Source organism: Peromyscus leucopus, chromosome 19, assembly GCF_004664715.2.
Source record: "Peromyscus leucopus breed LL Stock chromosome 19, UCI_PerLeu_2.1, whole genome shotgun sequence".
NCBI lineage: Eukaryota > Metazoa > Chordata > Mammalia > Rodentia > Cricetidae > Peromyscus > Peromyscus leucopus.
In genome coordinates, this window is record NC_051079.1 from 82,698,648 (window position 1) to 82,725,335 (window position 26,688).

Consider the following 26,688-nt stretch of genomic DNA (forward strand, 5'->3'; position numbering starts at 1 on the left):
TTCACACTCCATTCACAATGGGGGCAGGGATTTACAAAGGGCAGGCACCTGGAGACAGGAGCTGAGGCAGAGGCCATGGAGGGGTGCTGCTTATTGGCTTGCTCACCAGGCTGAGTCAGCCTGCTTTCTTATAGAACCCAGGACCACCAGCCCAGGGATGGCCCCACTCACCATGGGCTGAACCTTCCCCTATCAATCACTAAGAAAATGCCCTAGGACTTGCTGCAGCCATATCTTACAGAGACATTTTTCACAATTGAGGCTCCCCCCTTTCTGATGACTCTAGTGTGTGTCAAGTTGACACAAAACTGGCCCGCATGCAATCCCTAAGTTGCCTTTGCCAGGCATTTTGTCAGAACAAAATGAGAAAAGTAGCTGATGCCAACGCCTGACCAGCCTCTTTCAGAGTCTGCTTTTCACCTGTTTATGTAGCTTGCATGCTTAAAGGAACTCCTACGAAGTTGCAGGCAGATACTTCTATCCTCTTGCCCTTCCTTAGTGTTGTTGATGATGATGACGACGACGGTCGTGGTGATGCAAATGATAAAAATAAGAGAATGGTATAAAGTCATAAACAAAACAATCAGGAGACTTGGACAAACAGACGCTGGGTCAGCTTCGCTCTGAGTTCACCAATATAGTCTGAGTTGTTCTTAGTCCAAAACACTGTGAAACAAAACAAAAAAAAAAAAAAAAAAAAAAAAAAAAAAAAACAAAAAACGCCACGGCCTCTGGGGAACCCCCCTCTCCTAGTGCAAAGCCGGGTGAGCACGAACCTTCTGATCCTCTCTACCAGGTAGGCTGCCTCCCCCGCCCCATTACACATCTATCACCAAATCTGAATCCCCAACCTCTTCCGCTCTGTGCCTTCACAGTGACCTCACCAGTTATTTTCCATGGTGAAAATTCAGAATTTGGTAAAAGATGTCAGAAGCAGAAAGGCGACGTGCTGGCGTCCAGAAGGAACGAGAACTGAGCGGCTCCCGCGCCTCGGCATCCACAAACCGGCAGTGTCAACAGAACCTGACGTCAGTCAGGGTGGCATCGGGATAGTGTCTGTACTTGAGGGACTGTGTTTTACCTTTGCAATGGGGGCCACACACGCAGCACACCGGAAGCTTCACAGTTGGAACTCATCTGAAATATCTTTTAGATGGAATTTTCACCCGCTTTTAAATGTGAGTTTCCGCAGGCTAAAGGAAGAAAAGGCAGGGAGGGCTGGGAATCTGCAGGTGGAAGGCGGATCCCTCCCTTATGCGAACATTGGGACGGTCCCTCACGGAGGGGCACAGCCCTGGGGGCCGGGGAGGTGCTGCTCAGAAGGTCCTTTCCCGCCCTCGGCACCGGTCAGCGCCAGAGAAGACATTTGATGTGCTTCTCCGCCGCATTTTGGGAAGCCGCCACTGCGCACAGCCTGGCCACGGAAAGCGGAGAGTCTGCTGCCAAGCAGGCAGGAGGGGAGCGGCCCAGTGAGGTCTGGGTGGGTTGGCTAAAGGTTTGCTTTTACTAAGTCGTGACCTGGAGGCTGTGCTTTAGGTTTGCATCTGTTCTGGCTTCTCACCCCGCTCTTGGGTCTGCTTCTTTGATCTGTCCTTAAGTAAATGTCCCTCCGGGCCGGCCAGCCTCCGCTCCCACCCGCCCAGAACTGTTGCGTAGAAACATTGGGCTCGTCTTTCTGATTGGAAGGATTAAATAAGAGGTAGATTTCCATCTTTCCCCCGCTCTTGGGTCTGATTCTTTGATCTGTCCTTAAGTAAATGTCCCTCCGGGCCGGCCAGCCTCCGCTCCCACCCGCCCAGAACTGTTGCGTAGAAACATTGGGCTCGTCCGTCTGATTGGAAGGATTAAATAAGAGGTAGATTTCCACCTTTCCCCTGTATGTTGTCCTAAGGAGGATGAATGGAATATGAGACCGGGACTCCAGACACAGCATCCAGAATTGGGGACAGAAGAATAGAGTGATTCTCAGACCCTATTAGCGCGCTCAGGCCAACCCTTCTCAGGCTCTCCTCAGCTCGCACGCAGCCCAGAGCTAACGGTGCGAGCGCGCACCGCTGTCTCCCCCCAGCGGCCGCGCGTGTGTCGCCGCAGGAACCCGGCGGCGGGGGTGGCACGGCGCAGTCAAGCCCGCGGCTCCGCCCCGCGCCCCCCCCTCCCGGCCGGCAGTGCCGCCCCCTCCGCGCCGCGCTCGGCTCAGACGGAGCAGCCGCCTCTGCAATGTCAGCAGCCGCAGCGGCGGCGGCGGCGACGAGAGCGCCAGTGCCCGGGCCCCGCGGTAGCCGCCAGCGCCGCACGGCCCGGCAAACGCACGGCGCGACTCCGCGGCCGCCTCGCTGCCTCCGGGGTGCCGCGGGGCGCTCTGCGCACCCTGGTGCTGCTCTCGGACTCCGGGCCAGGCGGTCTGCGGCCGCGCACAAAGGACCACGGACACCGGGGTCCGGGGACTGCGCCCTGGGACCGGCCGGGGACATCAGCGGCGCCGCGTCTCCACGCCTCCCCTCCCCGGGCGGCCAGGAGCCCTCGCCGGAGCAGACCCGTCATATGACAGCGGCGACACAGCGGCCAGCGAGCGCCGGTGCTACCAGCTCCGCTACGCCACGGCCACCGACTCCTGGGGTGGCCCTCGCCGCGCCCCGCTGAGCGGTCGCCTGCCGCCGCCCCAAGCCCCGCGCCTCCCAGCTATCCGGCTCCGGGATCAGGAGCCCCGGAGAGACCCTCGCCAGAACCGAGCCTAAGATGGCCACGCTGCTCCGTAAAATCGGGCTCATTCGCCTGCACAACCGGGACACGGAGGACCCTAAGCACCACCACAACCACCGTGGCGGAGGCGGCGGCCAACAGAGCGCGTCGCTGCGCGGCAAAGGCGGCGGCAAGAGCGGCGGCCACAAGCAGCAACAGCAACAGCAGCAGCAGCAGCAGCAGCACCCCGGGGGCGCGGGCGACGCTAGCCCCGGGCCCGGCAAGGGCAAGAGCAAGCGCGCGGCGGAGCTGGCCGCCCGCGACAAGCAGCCGCAGCCGGCCGCGGGGCGGCGGGGGCGGCGGGCGCCGGGGGCCCCGGGAGCGGGCGGCGGGCGCCAGGGCGGGGCGGGCCCCGCGGTGGCCGCGGCGGCGGCGGGCGGTAGCCTGGTGCCCGCGGCTCGCCAGCAGCACTGCACACAGGTGCGCAGCCGGCGGCTCATGAAGGAGCTGCAGGACATCGCGCGCCTCAGCGACCGCTTCATCTCGGTGGAGCTGGTGAACGAGAGCCTCTTCGACTGGAACGTGAAGCTGCACCAGGTGGACAAGGACTCGGTGCTGTGGCAGGACATGAAGGAGACCAACACGGAGTTCATCCTGCTCAACCTCACCTTCCCCGATAACTTCCCCTTCTCGCCGCCCTTCATGCGGGTGCTCAGCCCACGACTGGAGAACGGCTACGTGCTGGACGGCGGCGCCATCTGCATGGAGCTGCTCACGCCGCGCGGCTGGTCCAGCGCCTACACCGTGGAGGCTGTCATGCGCCAGTTCGCTGCCAGCCTGGTCAAGGGCCAGGTAAGGCTGTGGAGCCAGGGGCCGGGGGTTGGAGTGGGTGGGGGTTCGAGGGTAGGCCAGAGATAGGAAGTGATGTCTAACCCCTGTAGGGGCAAGTGAGCTCTGATCAGCTCCTTGCCTGGGGACACTTCGTCCGGCGGCCTCTGCTTCTTTTCCCTAAGGGATTTCTTCCCTTCTGTTTCTGCGTCGCAGCCCTCTGGTTTCCAGCGCTGGTCCTACTAGAACCGCTGGCTCTCTGGCTTGTCGGTTCCCTTGCTTTCTGCTTTCTGCTCACGGTCTTGCTCCAAGATCCTCCCTGCTTTTCTCTACTTCTTCGCTGCAGGCTACACTTCACTCTCTCTTCCTCTTTCCCCGGGGATGGTCTTTCTTCCCTCCTCCTTCCTTTCCCACAAATCCCTTTTCCCGTTTTCCACTGTGAGTTTCCCATACTCTCCTGCCCTTCTCAGTTTCCCCTCCTCTCCACTGCCTGTTTAACTGGTCTCTGGTCAGCATGATTACCACGAAGGTACGAACTTTTCCTGAAGCTTAGAATGTAACTATCCAGCCCAGCACATCATACACAGGCACATGCGCGCGCGCGCCCACGCGCGGGAGGGGGCACGCACGCGCGCGCGCGCGCACACACACACACACACAAACAAGCACACATATACACGCACATACATAAAAGCACACATATACCCACACTCGCACACACGTGCATAAACACACACACACACACACACACACACACACACACACACACACAGGTTTCTTCAAACCTCCCAGGTGGACTCTGTACAGACCAGGCCAGCTGCCTGCTGTGAAGCTCTCTCCCCTTCTCCTCCCTCCCAGCAGCCACCCTTGTAAAGGCAAAGGTCCCTCTGGAAGGCTCTCTCCAGGCAGAAGAGTGATTGAGTCTTTCCTAGTGTTAGCAGGCTGGGACTCCATTCAGGGAAAGCTGCCCTGACCATCTCAGCCTGGTACTTGCCCCTTGGAGAACGCCTCTGGAGTACAGGCTGGGCCTTGGTCTCTTTCAGACTCTGTTTCTTCTCTTTCTTTACCTGTGCCCACCCCTACCCCACCCCGCCCCCGCCCCCATGGGTTTCAACACTAAAGATTCACCAAGCACAGAAAGGAATGCTAAGCAGGTCACCTGAGCCTTCTCACCTATGGCACCACAGGGCTACTTTACAGAGACACAGCCCCCAAACTTACAGGGCACCAATGCATTTTCTAAGGTACAAAGCCTCCCACCCAACTGCAGAGAGGGACCATGGTGGTTTGTTTTCTCCTGTTCTCTGTTCTTGGTCACACTCAAATCTACGGTGGGCATTCCCAACATTGTTTTGTCAAAGCACATTTCTATCTGACAGGGACATCTTCACTATTTACAGAGAATTCTTCTTTTCTTTAAAAGACCCCCCAATAGCCTCCACGTGGTCTTTGCACAGCCAGCTCATCAGGAATGATCATTTCTCCCCAGTGCCTGTGACCGCCCCTTTCACTGCAGGTACACACACTAACCAAACACACGAATCAAATGGAGCTTGTTCTGCCCATTTCCCTCAAGGCTGGATGCCTGGGATTTAAAAGAAGAAGAAAAAAAAGGCATCCAATGCCAGCAAAAAGGTCACTGCATCCTGAGCCACCCTACCAGTCTGCCTTTTCCTGGAGTCCCATTTCCGGTAGGAGTAGACTGGGCACAAGGGCTCCAGAGCAAGGCTGTAACAGAGTAGGCCAAGGCTTTGACCACCAGTTTCCTTCATAGTGAGACACTGGCCGGAACACAGCGTGCATGTGATTGAGTGCATGCCACTGGGGGGGGGGGGGGGGGGGGGGGGGGGGGGGGGGGGGGGGAGGGCGGGGAGCTAGCTCTGTTTCCCAGTGAGGCTTACAGGAATTCACTGGGAAGATGGTCCTCAGAAATGCCATGGTCATTTGCTTCTCAATCACTTCTTCTTGAGGAAGATGATTTGGAGGGTCAGAGAAGAGGAATGTCATTTGCCCCATAGACTCAAATCTGTGGCATTATGGACTTAGGAGGGATTTAAGGCCCCAGCCTGCATTCTGAGATTTGAGAAAATAATGATTTTGAATGAGGAAGTGGGACTGGGAAACAGAAATGTCTTGATGAATAGTTTGACGATTCTCTTAGTGCTGGGAACAACAGCTCCCTTGGTGTCCTTCTCCGTCCAAGTCTTGGTGTTTGTGTTCCATTTCCTTATAAAAGAAACTGAGAGTCACTGCAGCTGAGCGCATTACTCATGGAAAACAGAGTTAACAGCACGTCCTTCCCTAATTTGATAAGCAATTAGACCCTGTTCCTTTCACCTAGCAGGTTGCATTGGATCATCTGATGAGACATGGCACTTTTTAAATGATGGTCAAGACTTGGTACTTTTTTAAACAGCCGTTTGCTTCCTCTGTATTTCCTATCCCCTGGTTTCAACATACAGTTTTCCAAAAGAGGGTGATACGTGGCACACATGAAATATTCAAATGCAATGAAAGAGTTGAAGAGATGGGCAGTCATTAAAGTTTCAAGGGCCTGGGTACGGCAGGGCGGCGGCAGCATCTCTGGTAACCTAAGGGCTGCGGTGCCTTCATCCCTTTGCAGATCCATGACCAGGGCTGTTCACTGCACGTGTGCTCGCTACCAAACTATCTCCATAGTTAGAGGTCATGTACTTTGAACCCATCCAAGCACCTGATAAGCTATTCAAAGGAAGCAGGACTACTACTCACCTATAATCATTTAAGGCGCTATTACACTCTAGTGGTGGTCCCTGTCTGTTTGCATTCCTCTTTTAGGCTTTTTGTTGTTGTTGTTTTGGTTTGGGGTTTTTTTTTTTTTTTTTTTTGGTTTTTTTTTTTTTTTTTATGCTTCAGTTAGAAAGACCTTGTTTGTCTTTTTCATAGAGGAAAACACTCACTTAAACTTCTGAATTGAGGAAACACCCTTCCAGGGTCTTCAGAGAAACCTCAAGACAGCTTTAAGTGTTTAACGCGTAACATTCAAAAGTATCTGGTTAATAGTGCTGTTCACAAAGTCGAAAGCTCAGGTTTGTCCTCTGTGTGAAGAATTCAGGAACTTCGTGAGACGTTGCCTGGGCTGAATGTGTGTCTTGTGTTTCCAAAGTGGCTTTCACATTGCATTGTGGATTGTTCTGAATTAAACGGATACATTTGTCTCTTAGGTGCTATATTCTGTGTATAAAGAGACATAATCATCTTACCTGTTTATGGCTAAATCAAGGGATGCTAAATAGGAACATTCTTTTTTTTTAAGATGATACTGGAACTCTTTTATCAACCTTCCAAATGTTGGGATGACAGGTGTGACCTTTCACACTCACCAAGAGAGGTTTTGGGTAATGTGTAGTTCTACAGTTGGGTGAACAATTTCTGGGCCTTTGAAACAATCCAGTGCAAATGATAAAAGCTTTTAGCGTAGCATTTGCCTTCGGTCACGCACAGAGCCCTACGAACACAGTGCGTCGCTCCACTGTGATGGCGTTGGCATTGAAAAGCTTTCAGAGTTTTGTCCTGAAGCTGAAGGAAGCTGCGATGCCAGCATAGAGCTCACACTAGCAGGCGCCACAAGCAGTGAAACTCCATGTTCTGAGATCGCTGAGAACAGAACCTGCAAGCCTAGGCCGTCTGGGTGCAAGACAGAAGAGGAGAGCCTGGTCACAGAGTGCCTCCCAGCTCGGGAGCGTCTGTCTCCAAGGGCACATTTGAAGGCTGCGTGAGTGCCAGACAGCCCTCCCACTGCTGCAGATAACAGGCACTTGATTATGCCCTAACTCGGGGTTCTCTTCAGACGCTTGCACACCTCCTGAGTGTCCCCATCTTAATTAATTAGCTATGTCGTCAGAGAACCAGATGGCCCCTGAATGGCAGTTCCTCTCCCTTCTCCTGTCCCTTCAGAACTGAGTATCTGCATCACAAACGGCAGTGACAGCAGCAGCTAACGTTTCCTGTTTTCAATGCCACAGTCTGGCCAAGCTGAGCACAGCAGCCACCAAACTTTCCCCGGGGTGGATTCTTCCCATGACTACCATACAGGTGTGGAAACCACAGCTCCTTGAAAGTCAGGATGACTTAACTCACCACTCTCGTCATAACGTCTCATGAGAGGCCAGACTCCTGAGTCAAAGGTGTGAGAAAGGGCAGCAATTCATGCTTGGCCACCCGGGTACCTTTGCTGCCTCCAGGTGGCCATCCATTAATTGCCACCTACCTGGTCATCGCTGTCACCCACAGAGAAGCAGTGGTAGCCAGCTCCCTGCAAAATGTTCTCAGGTCCTCCGGACCAAACCATCCTTGAGTCTTAGTGTCTGGACAAAAGCTGGTCAGCAACTGAGAGAGTGCCACATTTCTAAGATTTTATTGATGAGGGAACTCAGCAGGAATCACCGCTTGTCTGAGTGACGCCAGAGTGAGGGCTGTGCATCCCAGCGGACTCAACTGTAGTCCAGGAAGGTGGTACAGCCCAGGAGTCACTTCAGAGCTTGCAGTCTGCAGCCACCTACGCCTGTGCAACCTTCTTAAAAATATATGTGACATTTTATTAACTTTTTGAGAATTTTATACATGCACACAATGTATTTGGATCACATTCACCCCTCACTTCTCTCCCTGACTCCTTCCAGATCCACACCCTGTGGTGATATTTTGTGTATGCTCTAACAAATAAAGCTTGCCTGAAGATCAGAGGACAAAGCCAGCCACTAGTTAGCCATAGAGGCCAGGCAGTGGTGGCACACACCTTTAATCCCAGCACTTGGGATCTCATGCCTTTGCTCTCAGTACTCAGGAGGCACACATGCCTTTAATCCCAACACTAGGAAAGTTGAGACAGGAAGTGATATGGCTGGGCAGAGAAAGGAGTATAAGGCAGGAGGAGAAAGGAGCTCAGTCTTTCAGGCTGAGGATTCCGTAGAGGTAAGAAGTCTTTCTAGTGTCTGGCTACTCTGTTTCCCTGGTCTTTCAGCAAGCTTCATTTGTTAAATCATACACAAAATATCACCACACTCCCATCTCTCCCAACTTGGTGTAACCTGCTGTCTAATTTATGTCACTCATACTCAGGGACGTGAGCCCATCAGTGGTGCCGGGATGACTTACCAGAGACTCTCCCTCCTGCAGAAGCCATCAGCAGCCAATAGCTTCTCAGCTAGATGTGGGAGCTCACGAAACACCCACCCCCAGCCCCGTTGCTGGACTGTTTACTGGCCAGATATGATACAGGTCTTGCAAAGACAACCAAAGCTGTTGCAAGCTTATGAGATCAGGAGCCCTGTCATGTTGAAAAGACACTGCTTTGATCCAGTCTTCCCTGACCTCTGGCTCTTCACACAGACACTCAGACACAGACACAGACACACACACACAGAGAGAGAGAGAGAAAGAGAGAGAGAGAGACCCTCTTTGATGGTCTCTGAGGGTGGGGACCTCCTTCCTTGTTGGTAGGAAAGGGGGACACAGACATCCCATTCATAGCTGAGCCCTCGACAGTTACTTACTCTCTACCTTTTGACCAGTTGTGAGTTTCCATTCTGTCCAACCTTTTGACATTGTAATACCATGCTGTTATCTGCAATACTCACACTCAAGAATGGCACCATCAATCAAGTGACAGCTGTCCTGGAACATGTGTGGCCGTGGCCTTCAGGTTGGACATGTGGCCCTGTGGCAGAGAGTATAGGTTCAGGTGCACACACAGTCGGAAGTAAGGCCCTTCTTCAGACCTCCCTTCCTTAGATCTCGCTCCAGAGCAGCCGACCAAGCAACAGCGTTCATTTGTGACTGCACGAATACACACCGTCATGAAGACTGACACGGGCCATCGGCCACTGAGCTCCTCAGACCTGTGCCTCTTCTAGCCTGCTGTAACAGACATTGTGTGTCCAGAGCTTTGTTCGTTTGCAAGAGCTGTCTCCTGGAGGACCCGTGACCTGCTGACTCCCATGACAGACCTCCATTCTCCCACAGCTCTGAAAGCTAGACATCAAAAATCAAGGTGCCATAGATAGAGCCCGCTTCTCCTGAGGCCTCTGTCCTTGGCTTGTAGATGGCATCTTTCCCCTTGGTCCCCTTCACATCATTCTTCCTCCATGTGTGCCTCTGTCTGGCTTCTTATGGTGATGTAGTCCTAGTGGTTTGGGCCTGTCTTGAGGACCTCATCTTAACCTGGTAACCTCTAAAAGACCCTATCTGTAGATAAGGTCATGTTCCCAGGTTCTGAGGGTTGTAAGCTCAACATTTATACTGGGATGAGGGAGACATACCCATAACCAACTCAAATAGAGATTTATTAACTAGTTCAACATATCGGTTCCAAAGAGCCTGCCACTGGCTTGTAAAACATGAGAGAAGCTATGCTGGGAAGGCACAGGATGGTGAATCTTCCCTGCAGTGCCAAGCCAAGAAATGCCAGTGCACTCCAAGGGAAGCCAGGGAGCCTACACCCCAAATAGTGTCAGCTAGGGTTGGGGTAGCTTGTATGTCTGATTCACCCCCAAGAGACAAGGGTTCTTATTCTTGTGAGTCATTTTGTCCTATGCTGCATGGAAGGGGCAGAGATAATTACCAATGATGATGACTCTGCAGCTAGAAGTATCGATACGCCTGACTATTTGGAGAAAAAAATAGCTACTTGTTCTCCTATCAAGTAGGGCAGGCAGGAGGACACAGACAGGACTCTGCATCCTAAAAATAGCCCCACACCAACCCCAGTGCTCCGTCGAGAGCTCCCACCCCCAGTACCTAGCACAGTTAATAATAGGAGCTACCGACTCTCCCGCCTTGCGAGTCCAGGAAGTCGGAGTTCACTAGAGCAGGATGCCCGCGTGTGCTTGCTCACCTTTGTGATTTAACCGATGGGGTAAGCTGAAATTCTGACAGTAGCACAGCCCGAAGACTCCAGCGTCTCCTCTTCGTCTCTTCTTCATACCCAGGAATGATTCTTCTGGATCCACGTTTAGAGGGAGAACAGCCACCCTAGAACCCCAACCATGTTGGGGACAGATAAGGAGCCAGCCATAGTGGTGCTCATGTGAAAATAACAAAGTAATTAATAATGATAACAGTAATAAATAATAGAATAAATGAGCCACTTATACGCGTCCTCTGTGCCACATTTCAACTATCCCCATTGTGGATTTTGCTGCTTGGTTAATAAGGAAAGAGAGGGGAGGTAATCACATGGCTGTCCTTTGCTCTCTGCCAGTGGGTCTCACATGTAGGGATACATTATGTACCTGATGATTTAACTCTCCCAGTGCTAAGGCCCAGCCCTCAGAGCCTGACGTCATGGTCTAGCTTCAGACCCTGGCAGAGGCCGAAGGTAAAAGCCTCTCTGTGGCCACTGTGAAAGCAAGTCTTTCCTTCCCTCCGACCATTTACACAGCCCAAGGAGGAGAAGACTGGAGAGAGACAGTGGCTCAGGTCAGTCCACTCAGCATCCCCAGGTCCAGCTGGGCAGAGCTGGGGCCAGGGAGGAGGACACCATCTGTGCATAAACCCATTAGTTAGAGCAGTCTCAGGAATGAGCACACGGAGACCTGGGGCTTCTAGGTTCCATGACTGAAGAAGCCTGTGGAGGACCTGCCTCCAAGAGCCAACCATCAGTCAGAATAGTGCACAGCCCATTTGTGGCAGTGTTTGCTTTTTTTTTTTTTTTTTGTAATTTTTTTTTTGAGGACATGCATATTCATAGAATGTCCACAGCCCTGGCAATGGACCAGGGCCTGGATGTGTACCAGGGACTTGGATGTGAAGAGTCTCCAGTTGCTCTAAGTGACGTTTTCAAAGATAGCATCCAGCTTAAGGAAGCCAAGCCTTGACCGGGGAGCTTGCCTGTTCTTCCGGTGTGTTTTGTTGCTAAAAGACAGAAAGATGGATGCTTCCAACAACCAACCAAGAACTCACTGCAGCAGCAGCAGTACTTCCAGCAGGGGCCATGCTTCCTGCAAGTGGGTGCAGCGGCTCAGATGACCTGCTGTTCCCTCATTGCCCCCTGGTGAGTGGGCTAAGGTTTCATCGATTAACTATTTCCTCCTTCCCACCACATCAGTCAGCATCCACTTGCTGAGGGTCTATCATGATTTGTAGTGACATCAGTCTTGACATTCCTGTGACATCTTTTCTCTACTCTGTGCACTGTCCTAGGCCCTCCTCGTGGCTTGCTAACCCCATGAGACTCAGAGGAAATCCTGTGAGCAGGGCCACCAAGGATACCAGACTAGGGAAGCAGATTTGGGACCATCCAGAAGGAAAGGCTGGCAAGTGAGGATGGGTGTGGCTGTGAGGACAGGGAAGGAGCTAGTGAGGTGTGCCCTTCCCCCCAAGCAGCAAGGCCGCTGTGTTCAGAAGACACAGTCACAGAGGAGGGATCCTCATGTGCTCTCCCAGCCTCCAATCGCCTATAGTTTCCACCCTCCCCCACCACTTGCATGGCGTCTGAAAATGCAGGCCTCTTTTGTTCAGACTATGCATTATGAACCTTCTAGAACACAGCCATAGTCCGCCAGTACTGCTCACCACAGTGGCAATCTTTCATTCTCCATGGCCCCCACTGGGGTCCCACCAGCCCTTCCTGCTGGAATGCCTTCTGGCCTTAATCACTGGAAAGAGCCCTGTCCATCCTTCAGAACTCTGCCAACATGCCCCGGCTCCTCCAGTTACAGCAGTGGCTTCCTCCTCTGAACCCATCTGCACCGATGGCAAAACACTCCTGTCCTGCGTGTCCCACTAGGTGCTGTGGGTTGACAATCGTATTTTTGTTTCCTCTTCACGGTGTCCATCTGTTTGAGCAGATGCCCCACACTCTTCACTTCCCTTTCTGCAGTATAACCTAAGAATGCGAATATGCATCAGGTGTTTCTGCTGTCAGTGAAGGAGGATTGTGGGTAGGCAAAAAGAAACTCAGCATTGGCAATCCTGAGGGTCCAGAGGCTTCCAGCCCCAATCCCTGAGAGCTGAGGGTCTATTGCTCCAAGCTTTAGAACCCAGAGACTTAGTGGCTCTCACCTCTCAAATTAGAGACTTTCCTGCTTTAACTCCCAGGTTCCTGGGACAGCAGGCATCATGAGCCCCAGCCTCTAGCAGCAGACAGTGGCAAGCAGCAGCTGAGGGAGCTTCCTGGTGTCAGAGGCTGGGGCCCTCGGTGTTCTGGTGACAAGTGTCACAGCTCCCAGATCTAGGGTGTCGGGACGCTCAGTCCTTGACAGTGACTAGTACTGCAGCTCAAAGTCCTCAGGTGCCTGAGACCTTTGGTCCTTGGACAGCTTTACGGAATTCTTCCAGAAGCCAAGTCTCATCTTCACCTCTCCGAAGGCCTCTGCTCTTTCTGCCCCCCATATTCCCGCCCCCAGAAAAATCACTCAGATGTGTCAGCTGTTTTCTCACGACCACCACTGCTGTGGCCAGCACTGCTGCCCCTTCCTTTCTTCCGGTTTACCAGCTCAGCCCACTGGAGTGACCATAAAGACCAAATGTAGGCCAGGGGAGGCTGCTGATAAATGCCTTTCCTTGTCTAGACGTTGCAACACCTGAGCATGGCACAGGAGGCTCCTCCCTGACTCCAAGAATGAGGAAGCTGCCTGCACGCATAGCTAGAAAGGGAATTCAGTAAGGGCATCTGCCGATGATCACTGTCCCGGATGCAAATGAAAGATGACTTTACACCAGTCACTGTGGTCTCTCATGCAAATCAGTGACCGTTTGTACCAGCGACCAGCCTCCTGCTGGGCCACAGGGGAAACACTTCCCCTCTCACCTAAGCAAACATGGACGGGCAGGCTCATCTAGAGCTCCCCACGGCTTGCGGTAACAAGAGGTCTGGTGCAAGCTGTTTGGAAGCCGTCTTTGGCAGCAAGCAGCTGTGACTGCTGTGCAGCTTCCTCAAGGCATCGTGGAGTGTTCAAAGCAGCCAGTGCTGGTATGAGGACAGTCCAGCTGGCTGCTTGGCTGATAATCCTTGGCTTCAGGCATCTGCATCTGGGGCACAAGATAAGTGCCTCACAGCTGTCAGTCGGGGAGTGAAACTGTCCCCACAGTTTAGTCGATTTAAAGGATAAATATTAGGAGTGCTTACAGTAAAGACTTCTCATCCACATAACAGTGTTTTGAGGGTGTTTAACGGTGCTCTGACAATGCCTAACGCCTGCACAATTACCCCGGGGAGAGTGGGGTCCCTCTAATTGCCCCCCCTTCCTGTGAGCCAGCTGCTTGCACACGCTTCCACGGATCATTTCATGAAATCCTGGCAGCAGCCTGTGAGGTGGTACTGTTTCGATTCTCACTTCACAGAGGAGGAAACAGAGCACGTTCGGGGAGGACTCATGTGCCAGAAGCGAAGAGAGAGAGAGAGGGACTGGGCTGAGGCACCGTCAGATGCTCCAGGACCAGAACCATCCATTCCAGCATCTACCTAGTGAGCGGCCACCACCCAAGGGCCATACAATGCCCACCTGTTCACCATGGGTGACTGTGGATGGCATGATGGCCTCCACACCTCTCAGGACTGAACCAGGGGAGGGTCCGTGTGTCCATCAAATTTAGGCCATGGCTCTGAAGTATCAGCAAAGCCCAAACTCCACAGAAGCTTGTTGAGTCCATTGTGAGAACCATAAGCATGCTTTAGTTCTTTGAAACTGTAAGAGAAAGATAATTATCACCATTTTATTTCTTCTCTATACAAAAGAGAAAGGAATTTTAAAGATTCTGAAAATAACTCAAGAATGAAGTGCTTTTTAAAGATAATTATCACATTGGCAAAATCAGTAAGATTGAAGAAATTACTACTTTAAATATAATTTCTGTAAAATAAATACCAATTCCCCGTCACAATATTTGGCAAGCATTTCCCCTCACCCCCGAAAAATTGTTAGAGTTTTTGATGAGGGAAATAAGGAAATGCTATCTCTATATTGATAAGATCACACCTCAAGTTAAAATGTGCTCCGCCCATCAGGAATTGCAGAGAAAATCTCCAGATAAATGCCATTAAGGGTATTTTCTGTTTTTAATCTTGAAAATCAGACTTCTCCAAAATTCGGAATATGGAGTTACAGATTTTCCTTTATCCTGGCAGTGGTAAATAACAGCTTTGGGGGGTGGTGTTTGGACCTGGTGGGGACACGGCTGTTAAAACTGTGCTGCCACACTTCCCACGGCCAAGCTTCCCACGGCCACGCTTCCCACGGCCACGCTTCCCACGGCCACTGTGACTCCTGAGAGTCAGGAGCAGGGCGATGTGACTTCACAGGAAAAGTTAGCTGGGGTTTGGATGTGATCGTATCAAAACCATACCGATTGCTGCCAGCATCCATTTGTGCAGGGACCCTTGGAGGTTAATGGCACAGCAGATACAATGTGCCTTCCTGGCCAGGGGACATAGAGATACTATAGGAGAAACCTACCAAGAATGGAGTTTGTTACAAATGTAATGAATTGTAGGTGGCTGGGCATTACAAGACTATAAGACATTGCTTTTTAAGAGTCATCAGAAGCCGGGCGGTGGTGGCGCATGCCTTTAATCCCAGCACTCGGGAGGCAGAGGCAGGCGGATCTCTGTGAGTTTGAGGCCAGCCTGGGCTACCAAGTGAGTTCCAGGAAAGGCGCAAAGCTGCGCTGAGAAACCCTGTCTCGAAAAACCAAAAAAAAAAAAAAAAAAAAAAAAAAAGAGTCATCAGAATATCTCTTCATAACACTTATATTCTATTTCCCCTTCTTTGGAAGATATGCAGGATAGTATATGAATCGTTTTGTTATTGTTGTTTTTTTGTTTTTGTTTTGTGGGGGGCATGCATTAGACATTAAGGCACACCCCATCTCCTAACAGGAGGAGAGACAGAGGACCAATCTCAGGTTTCATCCTCCACTGTTCAAACAAAACAAAACAAAACAAAATCAGTCTCTCTTCACCACCTGGAACACACCAAAGAGTCACCAAACAGGCTAGAGTGTCTGGCAAATGAGGCCCAGGGTACTGCCTGTCTCTTGCTGGGGGCCAAGGCTCCAATCAGGTACTCAGGGTTGCAAGGCAAGGGTGAATCCAGCTCCTCGATCTTCTCAGCCTCTCATGGTCGGAAGCTCTTCCTGAGGTCATGCCTGCAGTGTCTGAGGACTTGTCATGGAGTGAGTGTCGGCCACCCCTTCTTTTTGTCTTTCTTCCCCTCCTTCTAGGTTGGCCTGGGGAAGAGAGAGGGCAAAAAGGAGTTTCTCACCTACAGTAGCACGGCTCTGTTCTCCAGGGACAGCACCTGCATTGTACATACAGGCAGGCAAGCAGGACACTAAGGGTTCCTTGGACCCAGCTCTGTGCTCAGTGTCCTTTGACTGACTCTATGATGGGTGTTATAAAGCATGACAATCTGAGAGAACTCGGATAAGAACTTTTTTTTTCTGTATCAACCCATAAAATTACATAAAACTTTAAGGACATTATCTTAATTCATAAATAAGACTAACCCAATAAAAAGTGAGCTTGAACTCTACTGAATTGGATTAGGGTGATGATTTTATTAGTAATTTTGTTTTAAAAGGATCCTGGCATCTGCCTTTTTATTAACAGGAGTGATGGAGGTCTTATGGTTGTTCCTGAGGATCAGGCAAGGAGAAATAGAGATTCCTGGAGCCTCTCCCCCAAGCATGTGGCCCTGCAAGGTCACCTCCACAGAATAATGCCTTTAGAAGCACAAAATAAAATGCATTAGAAAACTGTCATGGTTGGCTACAGTTACTACATTTGTAATATGATGAGCTTGGCTATCAGGTTAAATGACACTCTGCTAACACACTATGAGGACCAAGAGCACAGACAGAAGTCCCTGCAACCGACAGCCATGAGCCTCTGCGATGTTTACAAATGTGGGCAGCTATGACGTGACTGTTTTCAAATGTGGAATTCCTTTTTTGTTTCTTCTATTGTTTGGGTCAGGGTCTCACTCTCAGCCCAAGCTAGCCTGGAACTCACTACACATATCAACCTAGGCTGACATGAAGCTCATGGCAATCTTCCTGCCTCAGCCTGACAAGTGCAGGGATTACTACTCATGGCAAAGTCATGGTGTTGTTATTGTGATTTAGTTCACAGCAAGTCAGTGAAGAGAAAGAGACTTTCCCATTCAGAGTCACAGCCCCTGGGAGCACTTAGGGCAGGTGAAAAGCCTCAGGTGGCATCTGCTTTGAGGTGATGGCAGTCTTGGGAATGCTCTTAAAGCTTACTCTACAGCTCATAGAAGAACCTTTGGGAAAGAGGGTTACAACCCTACATGTCTTGGTTCTGCCTTGTTACTGTTGGGTGGGGTTGAGATAAAATCCTGGATCTGGAGGTAGACTCAGGTTCCAATCTCATTGTTCCTCCTGACCACACTTGAGGGCTTACGGTGCCTCCCCTAAAGATGAAAAGCACTCACCCCACCACACAGGGGAACCCCACACTGGGGAAATGATGAACACGGTGATTCCTAGAGAGGACCTGATGAGTAGGCGACCCTTCTTTGAAGGACTGGAACTTTCTAAAATACAATAAAATTATAGCCACCATGGTGTCCAGCCATGAGTTTGCAGGAAATCCCACTGTGCAGAGTGATCTGCTGTTGTATTCGTGTCTCCTGCCCACACTGACATACAGTTGCCTCAAATTTCCAGCACTAAGCCCCAACTCAATCCGAAGAAGCACAAGGTAACCCCCTTTTGTTTTCTCTCAGGATGAGCCCTGGCCATGGCCTTTGTGGGTTTCATCTCACCCCTCATCAAAGCATTTCACATCATCAGACACTGACTTCTGACAGTGACCTACCCAAGCCCGGCAGCTGAGGCAGGCGGTGCTCTAGATATAGCCCAGCTTCTGTCCCTTGTACTGTAGTAACTAAACTTTGCTTTTTATTGGAAGTTGGGAGTTTTCAGCTATCTAACTCTGCTCAACTCTGGTCTCCTAAGAATCCCGTTCTATGGAGATGGTCTCATGACTGAGAGGGCTTCATTGAACAAGCACAAACCTGAATTCAAGTTCAAGTACCCAAGTCAAAAGCCAGGCATGGACACTCGTGCTGAAGTGTCAGTGGACAGGGGAAGGAGAAAGGGCAGGCTGCAGAGACAGAAGGATGGCTGGGGTTTGCTGACCTCCAGACTAGCTCTAGGGAAGGATTTCATTCTTCCATAGTGGAGTCTACAGTGATAACTTAACCAATCTGGGGACTGGGTGTGTTGCCATAACTACTGATGTAGGCATGACATGGTTCTGAGCATCATGGTCAGCGAATAGAAAGAGTTCTGCCCAGCAGCTCAGACCGCTCTTTGTGTTGATTTTTCACGTTTATTGTGTTTAGTATCTCTTTCACTGAATCTAATCTCACCTGAGAGCTTTCAGTCATCCTATCCTACATGAAATCTTGAGAGTCTTCCATTTCCAGCTTTGCCCCCACTCATGTCTGCAGCTATGAGAACATGCTCAAGTCTTAGCATCATCATCCTGGGCTTTCCCAGCATCATCCAATGTCCCTGAAAATCAGCCAGAGCCCTCTCCAGTCCTAGGGATCCACAGTTGGTTGGAAGGGCAAACCCAGCAGGTTCTGCAGTAGCTTTTAGTCAGTGATGGTGTTCTGTGTCCCTGGTGGGAGCCAGTGGCTTGATGGCCATAAGCAAGGGTGGCTGTGAAGTGACCTTCTCAGGACTGTTGAATGGCCCTTGCCATCTCCGTGATCAGAAGAAATGCAAAGCTTTCAGAATGAACTGCTTATTGCTGTAGCGGTTTGAATGAGAATGGCCCCCATAGGCTCATATATTTGAATGTTTGGTCCTTAGTTTGTAGATTCTCTCTCTCTCTCTCTCTCTCTCTCTCTCTCTCTCTCTCTCTCTCTCTCTCTCTGTGTGTGTGTGTGTGTGTGTGTGTGTGTGTGTGTGTGTGCCCGCCCTCCAACTTGGGGGTAAGATACAAAGGTCTCCGCTGTTGCTCCAGCCCCATACCTGCCTGCTGCCATGCTAGCCCAAATGTGGGAGGAATTGCATGAAAGATGCCTAACAAGCCATCCTCAGAGGTGTCGGGAAAGGAGTCGGGCTTGACCCCAGGTGCTGGGGTCTATAAATGAGGTGCTGAAGACCAAGCCTCTGATTTGTATTCAGCTTTAGAATAAACAGAGCATCTGACAGTTTATGGATGGGGTTTTGGTAGAAGAAACAAAGAGCCGGCAGTCTTGTGAAGCAAGACAAGTTCACAGATTTCATGGGCTCCTAAGGGTAACACGAATGAACCATGATATACCAGACTCTGAATGATCACCAGGAACACTGGCTCACTCTCCTTTCTATAAGCATAAATCTCAAGGGCATCTTTTCCCCTCCATATGGTCTCTTGTTGGAACATCTTCATATAGAATTTGCCAAGGGTCCAAGACAGACAGACCTCTAATTAGAAAAACGTCTGCCCAGCCTGCAGACTGAATAAGTGAGCCCATCAGAGGATTCAGGAATTACAAGACCACCCAACCCTCACTCGGCTGCACCCAGGGCAGAACAAGTCCCTCCACAGTTGTGGGACCATGGATCTGAATCTGATGGGAATGCCCATACTTCATCATAAAGTTAGGATTCCCAGCAATGCTAAGGGAAATGTTAAAGTCGCTGCTGCAGGGACATGACTGACATTTCCAGCTATGAAATATACTGTGAAAGACTGTTTTGTCCAAATGGGGTCTCAAAAAAAAAAAAAAAAATAACACACTGGAATCAACTGGCCCTGAAAGCCAAGCCGGTGGAAGGGTACAAAGAAGACACATAAACCATCTTGTCCCCAGAAGCGTATGTCTGTACGTCGGGCAATGTTTGCATTTGATCTTTTCTCTGCATGCCATTCTTTCTACACAATGTTAATGAAAATTGGTACAGTCTTAATTTTGTATCCACTCCTATTTTTCTTCACCTCCCTTCGGTTTCTTTTATTTTTCTGTCTCCTGCTGTTCTTTTGAATCAATAAGTCACGACATTCAGACATGAATAATGTTTTAGAAAACATTGCAGAATATTCAAGAAGGTTTTACTTTGAATCGAGTGAGTAAATCCTTTATACCTAACTTTTGCACACCACATCTTAAACATGGCATGTATGTAGGGGAGGATTATGAGTTTGGGGAGCAGAAAGTACAGGAAGGAAATGAGTCACGTGAGTAGATATAGGAGTTCATAATGTGTGCTCAGAACAGACGTGGTGGGAGGGCATGTGACAGGTGACACACACACACACACACACACACACACTTCTTCTGGTTCGTAGTACAGTGGTGCAGATGTGTGATAGGATTTTATAGCAGAGTTTCATTCTAGAATATTCTTAGGGCTTTTAAAAGCAAATGCCATAAGTCTCACACTAAGAAAAATTAGAAAAAGCAGGCCTAGTGTGAGCAAGGTCACATGCAAACCAAGAGCCCAGGGATTCATGCAAGCTGAGACGGGTTTAGCACCATCTCCTTACTCTATGAAGATTCTTACTTTGCGCCATATTGAGTTTTGCATGTGAATGATAAATCCCTCCTTGGACAAAATTCCAAATACAAGGTGATGAGATGCTGTCTCTAGACAGAAGAGAACTGAGAAGCAATACATGTCACTTCCTTCAGCCTACCATGGACACCTCCTGGGTGTTCCTCGCTTGTCTGTTTAATGTTCCAAGGCCTCATCAGCAGTGACTGCTTCGCTGACGTGATGGAGGGTACTCGCTCACTCCTTGGCCAGCTAGAGAAGGGATTGGACAACACATGGCAGTCACCAAGAGGACAACTCCTGGGTCTGAGCTGCCAAAAGCTGGCAGCAGAAGACTGGACTCTGGAAGGCATGGCAGGAGAGGCCCCCTTGGCCTAGAGACTTTACTGTTTATACCGCAACTGTCCCAGGGAACCCCAATGCAAAGCCAAACACAGTAATGGCCTTTTTGAGAATGGATCCACTCTGACTCAGGGGGCAGATCTTTTTCCCTCCAGGTGTTCTAACCCTTCAGAGATGAGCATTCAGGACTCTTAAGGGCCAATGTCCTGCTGCCCAGAGAGAAGCTAGAGCTTGGAGGGATAACGAATATCACCCTTATGTAGGACCTTTGAAGCCTCCTCACAAGAATCGGGACACTTCTTAAATGTAACTACCAGTTTTTATTTTGTAGACTTTCCAAATTTCAGAACTGAGGGGAGTGTCTGGCAATCATGAGCTGGTGTCTCTCTGTAAGAGTAAACACTGTAATTTCATATCAGGAAGTCAGGAGGGGAGGGTGTCATCATGTCACTTGTGCCAGGTTCCTGTGTTTCTCAAGTTTGGTTAGCACCTTCTGCTCCCTAGGGATCTCTGCGCCACATTAGGACAGGCTCCATGCCAGCACGCCCTTTTTGGCTTGCCTACCTGGATAATGTTTCCGGAGACCCAGTTTCAGACAACACACACAGCTGGCTTGGTGTTAGGTCTTAGTGAATCTTCACCTTCCTGTTTCCTCCTTCAAAAAATCAGAGCAAGCGAGCGTCTACCTCCAGCCTTCTTTAGGACCCAGTGACCTGTGATGGGCAGTGTTTGGCTTGTTGCTAAGTGCGTATGAATAGGTCACAATCCGATTTCAACATCCTGAAGTCAAAGCTTCCTGCTGTGTTCCACTCATCCACCCAGGCTACCTCATTGCCCCAAGCCTCCTCCCTTCTCTCCTTCCAGGCTCGGTTAAGTGAGCGCTTTCCTTACATCCCCAGAGCATCCCCTTGCAGCTTCCTTGAATAGCCAAGCCATGTGTCCCCGCTCCCAGGAGAAAACAAGCCCTTAACACAACACGTCTGCGTGATACCCACAAGTCATTGCAATATGTCTGTGAAAGCACTGTTGCTCAGCCATCTGTGTTTGGGTTCCATTCTCATTCGTCAAATGTGGAGAAATCCGTGAAAATATCCCCCCTGGGGGCGGGGAAGACTGGCAGGATTGTGGGACTCCTTGGACAAGCCCAGACCTTGCACCTCGAGGACACTCAGTGGATGTCACCAAATGAAGCAGCGCAGGTGCCCTTGGGGAACAGCGAGATTATGAATCATTAGAGAAAGCTGGAGGGTGCTGAGTGCCTGGTAATTGCGGTGTCGGAAAGTGGACATTTTTAGCAACAAAGCCACACTCCATGCAAGGACATTCTGCGGTTGACAGCAAGGACAGAGCAGCCTCAACTCCCAGCATCGTGAGCATGCAATCTGAAGTTTCTGCTCTTCTCTCAGCATCACGTTTTACCAGTCAGGGTGTTTTTGTGGATGCGAATTGGCTCTGTGGGGTTTTGTTTGTGACTGGTAGCCTTTGAAGTGTTGTTTTGCTGTCTGCCTGGAAATCAGCAGATGGACACTGGAGAAGTGAATGAATTGCTCCCTGTCCTGAGCCAGGCAGAATGTTTCAGTGTGAAATATAGTCATGTTTGAAGATCTCTCTACTCCTCTCTGATTTTTCTTCTTTGAATGATAGGATTTTTCTCACCTGGTTATAGTCACATCGGAGAACAATTCAGAATTGGTAGTTTTAACAGTCTGGTTGAGGCAAACACTGAACAACTCTGAGTGAGACCCCAGACTCCTGCAAGGCATGGCAGGGAGAACTGTGGGCGGCCATTTCTTTCCCACCCGCCAATTCCAAGTAACCACACAGAGGCTTATATTAATTACAAATGCTTGGCCAATAGCTTGGGCTTATTACTGACTAGCTCTTACATTTTAAGTTAACCCATATTCCTTATTTATGCTCTGCCATGTGGTGATACCTTTATTAGCATGACATGTTTATCTTCTGTCCCCTCTGCATCTGGCTGGTGACTCCTCTGACTCTGCCCTTCTTCTTCCCAGAATCCTCTGTGTCTGGCTGTCCCACCTACACTTCCTGCCTGGCTACTGGCCTGTCAGCTTTTTATTAACCAATGAGAGCAATACATATTCACAGTATACAGAAAGGTTATTCCAGAGCATAGAATATCTTTTTTATTAGTGTGCACCTTGCATCTGTTCCTTAGAATATCCCCAAACATCATAGCCAGTCTGCCACCGAGGCCCAAGAACAGACTATCATCACCCTTTTGGCTCCCAGCAGAAACTGATAGAGTCTGTGCCTCCAGTCACCCCACACTTTCATCTGTGTTCTTCTCCTTTGAATTCTCCAAGGATAAGGTAGGCTTGGTTTCATGCACTGAAGTCCACAGAGAGTAGCAAAGCTGCCAGAGGCCTGGCTGCATCTCCCAGGTCCAGCTGCTCGACTGCTTAGATGGTCCTAGGCATGTTTCCACACTTGGCTGCCAAGGCTGGCCAGTCCCAGATGTTCAGGAGAGTCTCCATAAACCTGCTGAGTCATACATAGCCTGTCAAGACAGTTAAGGCTTAAACATAGGCGGAGCTTGGGGAATCCTGCAGAAGAGGGCGAGGAAGGATTGTAGGAGCCAGAGGAGTCAAGGACACCACAAGAAAATGGTCTACAAAATCAACTAAGTAGGGCCTAAAGGGGCTCACAGAGACTGAAGCAACAATCATGGACCCTATAGGGGCTGACCTAGGCCCTTTGCATATATGATATGGTTGTTTAGCTTGCTGTTCTTTTGAGACTCCTAACAATGGGAGCACAGATGGTCGCTGACTTTTTTGCCTATGTATGGGACCCTTTTCCTTCTACTGAGTTACCACATCCAGTCTTAATATGATGGGATGTGCATATTCTTGTTGCAACTTAATATGTCATGTTTGGTTGATATCCCTGGGAGGCCTTCCCCCGCAAGAAGCAGGGGTAGCTAAGGCTTGATTCTCTGTATGTGCATCCATACATATATGTATGCAAGTGTGTGTGAATATAGGCATGCATATGTATGTATGAATCTGGGATATTTATAAAGTTAAAATGGATATTTAAAAATACTTATATAAATTTTTATTCAAATAGAATGCATATAGCTATTTACATCTTAACTTCAGGGAGATATCCCCAATGTTTGCAATATGACAATTAAAATGATCTTTAATTTTTTTTCTTCCTTTTAATGTACTTAATCTAAAAGGCAATTAAATGACCAATGGCATAAATGGATTTTCTCTATTGCTGCTGACTTTGGTCATCTGCCCTAAGGACGGCAACTGTTGAATGGAGAAATAGATGGTTCCCCAATTCCATCCTCCAGTGATGCTTATAATAAAGCTGGAGTGAGACCTTGCCAAAAAAACAAGAGTGCTGACTTTGAGGGAGCTGTGGTAAAAGGCTGTGCTGCCATTCTGGTTCATTGGGTGAACTAGCAATGAACACAGGATTTCTCTCTCCAAAGATGCAGAAGTACCCAGAAGACAGAACATAGCATTTTATGGATGACCTCTCAGAAGGCATGTCCTCCCCAGGAGTCATCTCTGCCCCTCCACTGGCCCACAGCTGTCTGGGTGCCAACAAGTCCACTCTAGTTTGGTGTGGTGGTCAGTATTACGCTATGGTCTTTTCTGTCACTGTCAAAGGTTTGTCTCCTCCTGAAAGGGCCATGAAGATCCCGGACAGGATGACAGTGTGTGAGATTGTGGTGGCGTGTTGGTTGTCTAACACCTATAGATCTCTGACTAGAGAGCATCCAGATTTTTATATGGGGTCTATGCAGAGCCAGCTGTACACATGTGACACACACACACACACAGAAACCCAGGGCCACTCCTGCACAGAGGTCTGGAGCTCACATGTCTTTCTGCCTATATCCACCAGCCTTCTTTCTGGTCTGTCACCTCTTTAAAGACTGCTAGCCCAGCACACCCCACTGAAAGAAGAGAAGTGCCTTGGATGACTGAGTAGACAGCCAGGGTCCTGTAGCCCTTCCCTGCCCTCAACAGTGTGCATGGTACATAGACTACACTTCAGACTTCTTCCTGTGCTTCCATTCCCATAAACGAAGCCTCACAGGTGGGGTCCTGCATCAAAGGGTGGGGTCCGGCTGCTTACTGATTGGATGCATATCAGCAAATTGCCTCAGGAGAAGTTATCATGAATGAGCCTGTGACCTCTTCACACACACCCTTAAACACTGAACTCTCTACTCTCACTGGTAAAACACGGTTCATTTTTAAACTTAACATTTTCTTATGCTAGTGAGACTTGGCATCTGTGCATTAAGTTTCCTGGTTGCGTGAGTTTTGTTACCAGTTTCTTAGAATTCCTTCATTTCTAGATCTTTTCCCTGTGGGTTTTAGATGTTCCCAGTATTTCCTACATTTTCTCTGTTCTCCTCCTCTGGTGTTTTAATGGAGAATCAAACTCTGTGTGGAAAGTAGTTGCATATATCCATCTTTGGTGGTAATGCTGCGTGTAGAGCACTTCTCTCCAAGCTCTCACAGAATGCACTCTGTCTTCACCAACGGCCTTCGATTTCCCTTCACCTGGAGTCTCTCTCCATCATGTGGGCAGAGATCAGCCTCACTTCTCTGCACACAGTGAATAACTTTCTTGTCCAAGCTTTTTTGTAGCTAATGAAAAAATTTCGATTATTTGCCAAGAACTTTACTCATAGCAGAAAACTCTGGTCCCAAGAGGTGATCAGGCCTGACCAATGACCTACACTTCAGAGCCAGTCTATGCAGATATGACTCCTGCATCAGGTCCCCACCCTGACCCGAAGTGTGGGCATCGGGTCCGCATCCCTTCCTAGCTGTACCCACAAGGACACTCACATTGCTTGGCTTGCATTCCCTGTGGGAAGGGCCCATGCAGCCAGTCCAGTTGTCAAGGAGATAGAAATATAAGAATCACACAGTGGTTTTGGGGTGCCAATGTTCCTTATCGTATCACATTCTTCAAAAGTAGCCCGGCCCTTACCACTTCTGCATACTCAATTCCACCATCTTTAAATAGCAAAGTTAGTCTAGTATTGTATCTCGGTGATAAGAAAACCCCTCGATAACACAAACACAAGTGAAACAAAGCAAGAGGGAAACTGACTGGGTCATTTCAAAGACTGGATAAAGCTGGTGTTTGTGAGTCTTTAAATCATAAAGCAAGCCAAAGTCAGTACCACAATAACAGGCAGAGGGGAATTAACTTATTCTGTCAGTGTACAAAATACACCTGGATGAACTTTCCCATTGTGAGGAAAAGGGGAGTTTTGGTGGCTTTCTCCTTAACTCCTTTGGATGTCCCCTAACCCTCTCCACAATAGCTCCTCCATGGTGTCACCGGCAAACAGCCACGGCACTGCCCACTTTCAGCAACATGGTAGATGTCTACTGTGAAACCCTAAGTGTTCTGAAATTGCTTACCTTGTGAAGGATATTCACAGAGACTCCGTGATCAGAACTTGAGTGTGGTTGGAGGTCCAACTCTGTGGGGCTAAAATGGCATGCGTGTGAGATCTAATAGTACATGAGGCTAACATAACAATAATTGGTGAGGCCATGTTGGTTACTGGCCGGGGCGGAGCCTGGGCTCTCGGGATGGCAACAGTGATGGTGACGTGTGTGGCATGGTGAGGGCCGGCTATTCTGTAGCCCAGTGAGGCTGCTTGTCCTGGCTCATTGAAGCGGCATTGAAGGATTCCAGGAGTCCGCAAGGGGCTGACATTTCTGGTAAATGTTCAAGCATTATGGGGTCCAGCCCTGATTCCGGAACGAGAGAAAGATTTATGGTGCTGCCCCTCTACCACAGAGAAATTATCTGACCCGAAGTCTCCAATCATTCATTTGCAAAAGTACAACTCAATTAAAATTAGCCCAGCTGTCACATGTGAAACACCATGTGGGTCACATTGAGAAGTGGGGCTGTGTACGCCAACCTTCCAGCCATGGTATAAGGGCTGCACTCCCTGTTATAGGGGGAGAATTCTACAACAGTCGTGTGTCCTCCATGAACTTGCCTGAGCACTCACCTGATGCAGGACATAGAGAGCTGTGCAGGGCTTGTGGAACTCAGTACCCGAGCAACGAGTGCAGATGTGGTCAGGGTCACGTGGAGTGAGAAGTGAACGCAGTCATAAACTCTGCAACCCAGCATTGCACAGTCTACAGCTGGCTGTGTGACTTTGTGCTCCTTAAACGGTGCCTCAGTTTCCTCTCACCGGGAGAGACTGTGGAATTGTCACCTGGATGAAGACTGGGACGTTTATGCACATGCTCAGAGCAGGGTCTGGCACAAGCTTTCCAAAACCATGCCAGAGTATACAGTAGGTATTGT

General features: G+C 49.7%; 1 protein-coding gene across 1 annotated transcript in view; it reads left to right on the plus strand.

The window, feature by feature from the left end:
- Positions 1-2,271: 2,271 nt before the first annotated feature.
- The window catches only part of Ube2ql1 (ubiquitin conjugating enzyme E2 Q family like 1), a 39,056-nt gene continuing 14,639 nt past the window's right edge, over positions 2,272-26,688 (plus strand). Inside the window, exon 1 of the mRNA XM_028873679.2 lies at positions 2,272-3,531. Coding sequence (XP_028729512.1) covers positions 2,737-3,531 — 795 coding nt within the window. The 5' untranslated portion in view covers positions 2,272-2,736. The remainder of the gene's footprint in view (positions 3,532-26,688) is intronic.